At 39.0% G+C, this 12,995-nt stretch overlaps 1 protein-coding gene across 1 annotated transcript in view; it reads right to left on the bottom strand.

Annotated features, from left to right (window-relative positions):
- Window positions 1-8,349: 8,349 nt before the first annotated feature.
- STK17B (serine/threonine kinase 17b) overlaps window positions 8,350-12,995 on the bottom strand; it is a 32,525-nt gene continuing 27,879 nt past the window's right edge. Inside the window, exon 8 of the mRNA XM_012454047.3 lies at window positions 8,350-12,635. Within this exon, the coding sequence (XP_012309470.1) occupies window positions 12,353-12,635 (283 nt within the window). The 3' untranslated portion in view covers window positions 8,350-12,352. The remainder of the gene's footprint in view (window positions 12,636-12,995) is intronic.

Here is a 12,995-nt window from a genome sequence, read left to right as displayed (position 1 = left end):
CGAGCAGTGGTTTGTAGTTGTCCTTGAAAGGGTCCTTTACATCCTTTGTTAGTTGTATTCCTAGGTATTTTATTCTCTTTGTAGCAATTGTGAATGGCAGTTCATTCTTGATTTGGCTCTCTTTAAGTCTGTTATTGGTGTATAGGAATGCTTGTGATTTCTGCACAAAGATTTTGTATTCTGAGACTTTGCTGACATTGCACATCAGTTTCAGGGATTTTGGGCTGAGACGATGGGGTCTTCTAAATATACAATCATGTCATCTGCAACAAGAGACAATTTGACTTCCTCCTTTCCTAATTGAATACCCTTTATTTCTTTTTCTTGCCTGATTGCTCTGGCTAGAACTTCCAATACTATATTGAATAGGAGTGGTGAGAGAGGGCATCCTTGTCTAGTGCCAGATTTCAAAGGGAATGCTTCCAATTTTTGCCCATTCAGTATGATATTGGCTGTTGGTTTGTTGTAAATAGCTTTTATTATTTTGAGATATGTTCTGTCGATATATAGTTTATTGGGAGTTTTTAGCATAAAGGGCTGTTGAATTTTGTCGAAGGCCTTCTCTGCATCTATTGAGATAATCATGTGGTTTTTCTCTTTGGTTCTGTTTATGTGGTGGATTACGTTTATAAACTTGCATATGTTGAACCAGCCTTGCATCCCCGGGATGAAGCCTACTTGGTCGTGATGGATAAGCTTTTTGATGTGCTGTTGCAATTGATTTGCCAGTATTTTATTGAAGATTTTTGCATTGATGTTCATCATGGATATTGGCCTGAAGTTTTCTTTTCTTGTCGAGTCTCTGCTGGGCTTTGGTATCAGAATGATGTTGGTCTCAAAATGATTTGGGAAGGATTCTCTCTTTTTGGATTGTTTGGAATAGTTTCAGAAGGCATGGTAGCAGCTTCTCTTTGTATGTCTGGTAGAAATCGGGCTATGAACCCATCTGGACTTGGGCTTTTTTGGTTGGTAGGCTATTAATTGCTGCCTCAACATTGGTCTATTCAGGGTTTCGACTTCTTCCTGGTTTAGGCTTGGGAGGGTGTAAGTGTCCAGGAATTTATCCATTTCTTCCAGATTTACTGGTTTGTGTGCATAGAGTTGTTTGTAGTAATCTCTGATGGTAGTTTGTATTTCCGTGGAATCAGTGGTGATATCCCCTTTATTGTTTTTTATTGCATCTATTTAATTCTTCTCTCTTTTCTTTTTTATTAATCTGGCTAGGAGTCTGTCTATTTTGTTGTTATTTTCAAAATACCAGCTCCTGTATTTATTGATTTTTTGAAGGGTTTTTTGTGTCTCTATCTCCTTTAGTTCTGCTCTGATCTTAGTTATTTCTTGTCTCCTGCTAGCTTTTTAGTTTTTTTGATCTTGCTCCTCTAGCTCTTTCAATTTTGATGAGAGGGTGTTGATTTTAGATCTTTTCTTGCTTCTCATGTGGGCATTTATTGCTATAAATTTTCCTCTAGAAGCTGCTTTAAATATATCCCATAGATTCTGGTACATTGTGTCTTTGTTCTCATTGGGTTCAAAGAACATCTTTATTTCTGCCTTCATTTCATTGTTTATCCAGTCAACATTCAAGAGCCAGTTGTTCAGTTTCCATGAAATTGTGTGGTTCTGAGTTAGTTTTTTAATGCTGAGTTCTAATTTGATTGCACTGTGGTTTGAGAGAGTGTTTGTTATGGTTTCTGTTCTTTTTCATTTGCTGTGGGGTGATTTACTTATATTTATGTAGTCAATTTTAGAGTAGGTGTGATGTGGTGCTGAAAAGAATGTATATTCTGTGGATTTGGGGTGGTGGGTTCTGTATATGTCTATTAGGTTTGCTTGGTCCAGATCTGAGTTCAAGACCTTGATATCCTTGTTAATTTTCGGTCTCATTGATCTGTCTAATATTGACGGTGGAGTGTTAAAGTCTCCCACTATTATTGTGTGGGAGTCTAAGTCTCTTTGTAGGTCATTAAGAACTTGCTTTATGTATGTGGGTGCTCCTGTATTGGGTGCATGTGTATTTAGGATCATTAGCTCTTCTTGTTGCATTGATCCTTTTACTATTATGTAATGCCCTTCTTTGTCTCTTTTGATCTTTGTTGGTTTAAAGTCTATTTTATCAGGGACTTTAGGATTGCAACTCCTGCTTCCTTTTGCTCTCCCTTTGCTGGTAAATCTTCCTCCATCCTTTTATTGGCAAATGTAAATCTTATAACTACAAGATCTTCTTCTGTTTGTCTGTGTGATTAGATATGTGTTAAGTATGTCATGTCTATTAAAAAAAGAGCTCTAATTGATTGGACTAAGAAAAATAAGAGCTTAAATAAAATATTTTTAAGGAAAAAGTAAAAGTTGTGGTACCTTACAGTTCACATGATTTTAATCTTTAAAAATAAAAACAGTCTTAGGAATTATTGGTAAAATACAAATGTCTTCAAGGTGTAAAAATGTGGTCCAAATTGGATTATTGGCCTCCAGGTGAGATCCTTTAAGAACTGACTAGGAATACAATTTCCAGGGCCTAATCACAGGCAAAGCCAGAAAACAAAGACAGATTTTGAGAGGTACTGATTCACCTCTAATTCCAGGAGTTCCATGAGGAAAACAGAGATTCTTCCCAAAATGCGATGTGTGGCACATTTTCTGTTTTCCCTAGGAGTCACAGGCTACCAGAAGTTATTCGAAGGTCTTTCATGCATGCACCAGGAGGGCAAGACATAGTGAAAAAGTAATTCAGTTGACTGAGAAAAAGCTTTTTCCAGGAAAACAAGATTTATGAAGAGAAAAACATAAAGACCATTTAAATATACCCATAGCTTGGATAACCACTTTCAATTAAGCTGAGCACTCTTTAAGACAATCCTTTTTCCTTAATTAAAACTTTACAGAGACTGTAAACAGTGATTCTTAAAATTTTTTCCCCCGGTTTGCACCACTACCTGTATACAATTATGTTTAGGTTCTCCGGTTTTCTCTGAGAGAAAGTGGCTGGGCTCAGGTAAGGGTAGGTTTTCAATGGGCTTGCAGATCCCTTTAGCAGCAAGGCTTGATACTTGTGTGGGCAATTGTCTGTTACCTAGAGCCCTTCCTTAGAGGACGGCAGTCCTGCTGTATTGTGTGGGGTTAAACAGTTATGTTATTCCCCATGGTTAACCCAGTGGCCTCTGGCACCAGCAAAGCCACCACTGTAACTGCTTGGAGATAGGTTGACCATCCTGTAGCCGCCAAGTTAAATTCCTCGCTTAAGTAACCCACTGACTGTTGACCTGGACCTCAAGTCTTAGTTACAACTTCCAGGCCCATTTCCTTCCTTTTTGATACATAGGGACTGAATGCTTTCCCTATGGGAAGACTGAGGGCTGGTGTTTCAAGTAAGGATTGCTTTAGTTGGTTAAAGGCTTCTTCTGAGCCTCAGGTTCCCAAAGGAGGTGGGGTGAGTTTTAACTGTTGAAGTTTCTCTTATGAGGTATATAAAGGTTGAGCCATTTCCCTGTACCCAGCTACTCAGTCTGCAAAATTCAGTAATGATAAATGAATCCCCTTAACTGTTAAAGGAAATGGGCTTAATCCTTCCCTCATCTGGTGCTTTGGTTCCTTCTGATAAGATTAGACCTAGGTACTTTACTGAAGTTTGACAGCTAAGCTTTAGATTTTGAGACCCTATACCTCCTTTCACCTAAGAAATAGAGGAGAGCCTTAGTGGCTTTCTGAGACTTCCTTGATTAGGGCACAGAGGAGAATGTCATTTACACACTGCAAAATTTTAATTTAAGGGTGAAACAAACTAGAAAGATCTTTAGACAGAGTCTCTTTCAGCAATTTTCTTTTGATGTCAGGGGCAGCCTGAGTAATGAACCTGTTTCTTACTGAATTGGGAGATGGGGAAGTATATTTTATTAAAGCTTCTCTCAGTCTTTCCAAAAAGCAGTGGGGTTTTCATCTGGTTTCTGGTTCAACAAGGACAGTTTAGAGTAATTAAGAGGTTTAGTTCTGGTTCTTTGCAAGCCTTTTAAAATGCACATTAGAAAGTGTTTTCTTCGCCATTCGTTTATGAGATCATGAGGGCTCCAATTAGGGTTTTTAAAGGGGCACTCTTTCTCTTTCTATTGAGAATGGGGAATCTTGTCTCTCTTTTACCCCTTTTTTCCTTTAGACTTTTTCCTTTCAAGGATTTTAGATTGCCAGCCTGGCTAACATGATGAAACTTCATCTCTACTAAAAATATAAAAAATTAGCCAGGTGTGGTGACACAATGCCTATAATCCCAGCTACTTGGGAGGCTTAGGCAGGAGAATCACTCGTATCTGGGTGGTGGAGGTTGCAATGAGCTGAGATCACACCACTGTACTCCAGCCTGGGTGACGGAGCGAGACTTGGTAAAAAAAAAAACAAAACAAAAAATTTAGACTGGCCATAGGAGATATGCTGTTTATCTCTGAATGTTTCTGCTGCCTGTAAGGCTTTTCTGTGACAGTTAGGATTTTGCTTAAAAGTAGCATCACATCTCTCTATGTTAGATTAAAAACTTGGGTTAAATTTTGGAAAGCCTCTGTATACCTAACAGGGTCATGAGAAAATTGGCCCAAGTGTCCCTTTATTTGTCTAAGGTCCTGTAATGAGAAGGGAACATGTACCCTAGTGATACCTCTTCCATCTGGCATTTCTTGTAGGGGTAGGAGTAAAGGTGAGGCAGTGGGGTGCTTTGGAGCTGGAGGAGCTGATGGTGCAATTGAAGGGAGCCCTGGATAAGGGTAACTGGAAGGACTTGGGACACTTAGAAGGCCCCTCAATGGCTTCTCCAAAACCTGCTCTTCTGACTTAGGGGAACTACTCTCCACAGACCTGCCTGATATGATTGCTAAGAAGGCTGAGCCGATTGTGCAACACTTGCAAAGCTCCGGGGTTGTCTTGCAGGGCAAAGAAAGCCTGTACATAGGGGACCTTGGACAATTTGCCCTTGTGTCTACAGAAAAGACTTAATTGTTGGATAAGATTAAAGCTCCCTTCAGGTATGTTCATTCTTGAGATGGTAAGAAGGCCATGCTCTTGGGCAAAAGAAAATGAGTTTGGGGGTCAAAGGAGTTCAAAATGCACTCCAGAGGAGTGCAGGCTAAAGATGGCTTGCCAGCCATTCTAGAAAAGAGACAAGAGAAGAGTCATCCCTCAGTCTCCTTGTTCTTTTTGGTGTGGCCCAAGCTGGAGGGGAAGACAGTGGGAGCGTCCCCCTGACCTCCTTCCTTGGTACCTGGGTCCTACCACTGTGTGCCACCCCATGGTAGCAGGCATGACCCTCAAACCATGGTCCCAGAGGAGCTAAGTAATGGGGATAGTCACACGTACCCATGTAGCCTTAATCCCTTGCCTGGTGAATGCCTTTTGATCTCCTAGACTTGTGTGACCTGTGTGGTTCCCTGATGGATGAGTCTTGGGAGAGATTATGTAACAGTTGCATTTGAGCAAGGCCCTTTAATGGAGGAAGTATACTGGACTGAGCTTTATACTCTGCTATTATGGACTGGACTAGATAATTAATTATTAGGCAGTGGTTCCAGTTAACTTCCAGACATAAAATCCCCTTTCTATTTAGATGCCATTCTAGTTGTAGGCAGAATAGATGTCTCAAGAGAACATAAGTGTCAATTGGTGGCCTTCCTGCTAATGGAAAAAGTATTAAGACTAAAATATTGTTTTGGAGGACATTTTTCTCCTCACTGCTGAAAGCAGAGATCTCCTGCTTACAGAGAAGGCATAATATTTGGTCTGTAGCAGAGGGATGTTAAAAAAGAAAATTGGAAAACTAGAGGCTTTTGGCAAAGGGCAGACAAGGTTCCCCATGGAGAGGATTCTCATTCCACTAGGTGGCGATGTAAGTCTTGAAATACCAGGCAGTAACTTTGCCTCCATAATGCCCTCTAAACCCAAGGGCGGAGAGGGAAGTCTGACATGTGGCAAGCTGTTCCCACAGCATACCCCCTAGCAGAAAGTTAATTTGCCTCATAGAGGGACTATCCAATCTGACTGGTCAATACTGGCTCCTCACTGGGGAAAGGAAACAGCCCAGGTGGAAAGAGAGACGTTCACTGGGTGAGGAGTAACCTCCTACCCAACCCCAGGAAGTGCTATCATTAGGAGTTAAGTAATCTTTGAGATCTGGATCATGCAGTCCCCATGTCTGTAGCAAGTCACAAAAAAAGCAATCCTTGGACTTGCATTCCTCATTGCTAAGGTGGTTGCTAAGGTTGCCTAATTGAATTATTTCCCTGGGATGTAAAAACTCCTGTAGCAGTGCAGACAGAGAGGGGATGGGAGATATGGTGACTGTGGAAAGGAAAGGAGGAACATAAGATTTGCAACAAGAAAGGTTGGTGATCCTATGGCTGACACCTGGTTGGACAATTGGAGGCTGGGGTCAGTCCAGGAGTAGCCCTGGCCAGAAATCCTCAGTTGTTCCAGGCCCTCTTCCAGTCCTGTGCAACAGCAAAGTTCTCTGTGACAGGAAACCATCCACAGTCAACATTCCCAGCACTCTGAGGGCACTGGGGATGGACTATCCTCCCCAGCAAGCCTCACAGTTGAGTCTTTAACACAGGCAGCTAGTCCTCGTGGCTCGTTAATCAGCAGACAGATGCCTGATTTTTTGATAGTTCTTTGAGAGAATAAAAACAGAGGATGAGAAGCCTCGGAAGTGAAAGTAGATAGTCCACTCCTTTACTCAACCTTCTGATAAATTCACCTTTAAATTCTGGGCAAGCCCCCAAAATGAAGCAGCTTCATTGGGGTAAATACCAAGGTTCTTGGTCTCACAGCCAAGGAAACGGAGGTCGTGGACAAACACACAGAGTGAGACTGGAGCAGAAGTTTAATAGGCAAAAGGAAAGAACAGCTCTCTGTCAGAGCAGGGTCCCCAGCAGCTTGCCAGTAAAAATGCCAGAGTTTTTATAAATGGGCTAGTGAGGAGGGGGGCGTCTTACCTTCCTAGGGCCCAAAGATTTAGTTGGGACCAGGTGTACTATTTGCATAGAGCAGAGTTTCTATCAGCCTTTACCTAATTCCTACGTAATTCCTTGATCACGTAGGCTGACTCTTAAGTCTGTGTTGCTGTGTGCCGCTTTGTGTCCCTTATTTGGGTGTGGGGAGAGTTTCTGTCTCTGTTCCCAGACATTTTCTTGCAGCTGCAGGCATCCCCCTGAAACGTCTGCTTCTAGCTTCCCTATCTATCTTAGTGTGCCTAAAGGAAAAGGAACATGCCTATTAAGACTGTTTTTACTGGTATCCACTGTATGAGTGTGAAGTTTAGTGATTACCCAGGAGATTCACCCCCACGTCTGTGCCTGAGTTGCTTATCTGTGTTTTACAGCCTGATCTTTGTATCTGTCCAGGTGCAACCCAAGTTTTTTCCAAGGTTGTTTTATTTTTTGCCTGTTGCTGTGTGACTTATCAGGCAGGCTGCTTCTGCAGTCTGAATTTTTCCAGTGATTTCTCTTTTCCTTCTCCCTCAAAAATATGTGTAGTAGGTAAGTTTCATTCAGGCTTGAATTACAGTGCTATTGCCTGTTACTTCAATGTTAATGAACCAACAATATATATTAAATGAAGTATGATTAAATAGAAATACACAAAATAATGCATTGATTGGTTAAAAATGCTATCAACAGAAGTTTGCAGGAACCTAACTCTATATATTCCCTAGGAGCAATGATTAGTAACTGAAGTATGGGAACTTTTTTTTTTTGAGATGGAGTCTCACTCTGTCACCAGGCTGGAGTGCAGTGGTGCGGTCTCACCTCACCACAACTTCCGACTCCCTGGTTCAAATGATTCTCCTGCCTTAGCCTCCCGAGTAGCTGAGATTACAGGCACGCGCCACCAGGTCCAGCTAATTTTTGTATTTTTAGTAGAGGTGGGGTTTTCCCATGTTAACCAGGATGGTCTCGATCTCCTGACCTCATGATCTGCCTGCCTTGGCCTTGCAAAGTGCTGGGATTACAGGCGTGAGCCACTGTGCCCAGCTGTGGGAACTTTATAGAACATAACTACCACGAATAATGGGAATTGACTGTAACTTAGTCTACAACCAGGTTATAAACATCTTGAAGAATCCGTCCTTCACCTTTTGTGCAACACGTAGTACACTGTAGCACAGCATGCAGTATAAATTCATTCACTGACATTTTCTAAAAATTATTCCTTGATACCAGGGAATAGATCTCATTTTCAAATTTATATGCCTTTATAGATATGTTTATTAGACACAAAGATGGTTCAAAGATGACCTAGATCAAAGGCCAGAACATCTAGATACACTTTTAAGAACAATAAATTTAGAAATGCTTCAAAACAAATGACCACCACAGATGTAAAAAAGTGCTTTTTAATTTTTAGCCAGAATGATTAAGTTGATTTAGTTTTTTTACTGGAGTACTGATAATAATGTCTGTCTATATGCCTTAAGCAATATTATTTAATAAAAGATGGCAAGGAAATAATTTATGTACAATTTACAATTACTATTCTTTAAAATACTTTTATAAAATTATAAATTGATAATAATCCCCCAAACTGAAGTCAGGTAATTTTAATACTACTTGCAATTACAGTTGTTTATACAACAATGAATAAGGACAAGTTACCAAATCAGATATCAAACTGAAAATTCAAAAATAAACACAAGAAATGTAAACAGTGATAAAATATCAATATTTATAAATGTTGCTTAGAGAAAGCTATTCAAAGTATGGCCCATTAACTATCTGTGACCTGTCCAGAATGAAAGAGGCTTGTACCAGAATGAAAATCAATTACATCACTAATCATACTGGCTCAGTTGACTTTTTTTAAATAACAAGACTTCTTTGATAAAGGAAGCAACGTGTTGATTTATATTCTGGCACAAGCACCTTATCTCATTACTGACTACAGCAGGGGTCCCCAAACCCCGGGCCACAACCAGTCTGTACAGAAGGGGCGGGGGGGTAGGGGAGATGCCAAGCATTACCGCCTGAGCTCTGCTTCCTGTTAGATCAGCCATGGCATTCGAGTCTCATAGGAGCTCAAATCCTATTGTGAATCACAGATACAAGGGCTCTAGGTTGCATGCTCCTGAGAATCTAATGATAAACGTAATGTGCTTGAATCATCCTGAAACCATCCCCCTACCCCCAAGTCCCGTGGAAAAATTTTCTTCCACAAAATCCGTCACTAGTGCCAAAAAGGTTTGGGATTGCTGAACTAGAGAATAGTTAACTGCTTACTTCTTTTAAAGTGCCATTACAATTTCACTGCTCAGATCTACGTTCTTTACTGCAGGGAAAATAAAATGACAATTTTAATTGTCATCTATGTATCATCTATTTAAAAATCCCATCTATTTAGGAATCCTATCCAAAAAGCAAATTAAACTTTAAAATATCACAATATAACACTTATTTTCACGTGTTCAAGTGTTACTTCTGTCCACTCGTAAGGGCTCTCTAGATTCCTATTTTAGAGAAATACATCATGCTTTTCAACTTTTGAAGAAAAAGAGTAAGAATTGAGTCATTTGCTAAAAAGTTCTTAAAAGATTGGTTTATTTTCATATTCCAATCAATAAAATTATTTAAATTCACCTTTGTAAAAAGATTGGATTTTTATATGCCTTGTGCAACCACTAGTTGCTTTTTTACTGTAAAACTTAATATTAGGAAAAAAGGTATGGAAATTTATAACTCTGTATTCTATTAACTAAAGGTAGATGTAAACTATTTTAAGATTTTCAGAGAAAGAGAAAGTTGTTATAACATCTTTTTACAAATGAGCTTATAATTTAAAATTCAGATATTTCTTGATTTTTATTTTTTGGGATGGCATAATTCCTCTAAATATTAAAAATGTGGTCTTCAGAAATGTAATCATTTCCTCATTATCCAATGACTTACTAAGCTTTACTTGCATTATCTTAATACCAAAGGCAAGCAAATGGACAACTGACAATTTAGAAACAACTTACCGGTTTTGGATATACAAGAGCTCAATTTAGATTCTACAATGTCTGGTTTATTGGACCAACAAACTATTTAAGGAATTTATATGTATATGTCATAAGAAGAGAGCTCCTGGGCTGGGCCTGGTGGCTAATGCCTGTAATTCCAACACTTTGAGAGGCCGAGGTGGGTGGATCACTTGAGGTCAGGAGTTCGTGACCAGCCTGGTCAACATGGTGAAACCCCATCTCTACTAAAAATATAAAAATTAGCCAGGCACAGTGGCATGCACCTGTAATTCCAGCTACTCAGGAGGCTGAGGTAGGAGAATCACTTAAACCCAGGAGGGGAAGGTTGCAGTGAGCCAAGATCACACCACTGCACTCCAGCCTGGGTGACAGAGTGAAACTCCGTCTCAAAATAAAAAAAAAAAAAGAAGAGAGCTCTCCTTTGGCACCTGAGTTGAGGACAATATACCACAACAAAGAATCTTGAAGAGAAAACTGTCTAAAGAATATATTGTATCTATCTATGATATATACACACACCAATACATACACACATGTGCACACATACACACAGTAGAAAAAACTTTTTCTTAACAAATGCTGAAGATGTTAAAGGAATTCACCATGTAGTCAAATAAGGTGACCTGACAGTTACTCAAAACTGTTTTAAGTTATTATTAAAGAAAGAATTTGGAGTCTTACCAAAACTTTGAGAAGTTAAAGGTTCAAAGGAGGAATACCAGGTTGTTGTTACTGATTATCAAAGTAGCTTCTTTTGATACAGCAACATGGTCATGAGATCAGTTATCTTAACATAATAATAGACCAATATAACTTAATGGTTATCAGGTGAAAATTCATAAAAGATTACCCAAAAAGGACTAACTTTCTCCACCATTAGGGCTGGACACAGTCACTGGCCATAAGCAAACATTTTGCTCTCCCTAGTCTCTTTCTTGCATTGGTCCCAGCAAAAGACCACAATGAGGGGCCACTCTAACCTGAGCCTCCTCACTCACTAGAAATTTCACACGACACCTTCAGATGAGCCTGATGTCATGTTTTATGATCACATCAGCCTTGCCACTGCTGACTTGGGCACTGTGTTAATAGTCCCACCGGTGCTGTAATTTTTTATGCATACTTTTAGAAATCTGAATGACTGGCTTGTATTCTAAGATGTAGAAGACATCTAAAATTCAGTAAGCTGAGTGTGTCAACAACATTTTTCTTCTATATTCAATTAATAAATATGTTTGACCAAAAATAGAGAATATTTAACTTTACCTAAGTATCTTCTATTCTAGAAATTCTGGAGGATTAAAAAAAACCTCTACACTTGCATACCAACTATCTCCATCTTCTAGAGCTTTTCAGATTTCAATTAAGTTGAGAGGAGGAAAAAGACATTTGAGTTAAAAACTGAAGCCATGCTACTCTCTTCTCTGCTTCAACTTGTAAAGAATATTCCTGATCAGGTTTCTAACTCCCTCTTTGCTCTGGTTAAAGGATCTCTCTCATATAACAGACCCTAAAGAATGAAAATCTTATGCAGTTTCAAACTATTTGTAATTGAACAACATTTTCAGGGCCGGGTGTGGTGGGCCAGCACCTTGGAAGGCCGAGACAGGCAGATGATAACAAGGTCAGGAGTTTGAGACCAGCCTGGCCAACATGGTGAAACCCCATCTCTACGAGAAATACAAAAATTAGTTGGGCACAGTGGTGTGCGCCTGTAGTCCCAGCTACTCAGGAAGCTGAGGCAGGAGATCGCTTGAACCCAGGAAGTAGAGGTTGCAGTGAGCTGAGATCACGCCACTGCACTCCAGCCTGGGTGACAGAGTGAGACTGTCTGAAAAAGAAAAGAAAAGAAAAAACATTTTCAACTGTAAAACGTCTCTTGAGCATCTATAAAGTAGAAAGTATGCATTTTGGCTTAAACTTCATATTGCTTTCCTAAACAAATTATGTTGATAGAGGCATGATATAACAGTCACCTTAGAGAGAGAACCTATTAAATTCCAATGTTTTCATCATGTTCAGTTTACACCAACCATAATAAAACCCAAGCCACTTTTTTTGTTGACATGCAAAACATTTTGAAAGTTCATTTGAACTTGATTTCATTAACATATAAACTCACATACATGTACAATTTTACCTTTTTTTCATATATTTAAATATTTTCTTCTTTGCAGAGCTATCTCAGAATAGGAAATCATAATATGCTAGCAACTAGTAACTTAACATTAAAACACTTCCCTAAATTATTCTATGCAAAAGTGCATTTACAATATGAACATGTCATATATGAAGCTACAAACCATAATCTCACTGGAGTGAATATAAAATTTCAAATTCAGTCCAAATAAGTCAAAGAGAAAAGTGCTAACAGAGCAAATCTGAAACAAGTTCATGGGGATTGGGCAATGAGTCATCGAAACGAAATCTTTTGGAAACCATGCTGCTATCCTCTGGGATGTTCTCTTTGTCTTCTCTATCACCACATGTTCCATTACAAGAGGATTTAGAAGTCTTGTCTTCAGAGGACCTTATAGTATGATCCTGAATTTGAGAGGAACTGGAAGTTTCTTCAGGGTGAAACAAGTTTTCAAAGTCCCACTGCTGTAGCCAAGAATGAGAAAGGCATATCTCGGCTGTTGGTCTTTTCCTTTGAAAGAAAGCACCAAGAGAAAAGTGAGAATTAAAAATCAAGTTGAAAATGTCTTCAGTTTGATAGATTATAGACATCATTTTTATTTATTGTGAAAATAACCCATACTCATAGTATAAAATCCAAACAGTACAGAAGAGAATAATAATGGTAATTATTATGAGTAGAGGGTTGTAAGAGAAATAAATCTTTCCTTCACTTCAAAATCCTTTATTGTATATTTTATATCTGAAGTTATATATTTGTTAGATTGTTCATACTATCTCTCTCTCCATTTTACACAGAACTTGAGCATATTTCTAATAATTTTATTGTTTTAGAATATAATTTAATAGGCATATATTATTTATTCTGTAA

The sequence above is a fragment of the Aotus nancymaae genome, unplaced genomic scaffold, assembly GCF_030222135.1.
Source record: "Aotus nancymaae isolate 86718 unplaced genomic scaffold, 86718_ANA_hifiasm-v0.15.2.pri h1tg000008l, whole genome shotgun sequence".
Classification (NCBI taxonomy): domain Eukaryota; kingdom Metazoa; phylum Chordata; class Mammalia; order Primates; family Aotidae; genus Aotus; species Aotus nancymaae.
Note: the sequence above shows the minus strand (reverse complement) of the source record. Positions and strands in the feature narration are given on the sequence as shown.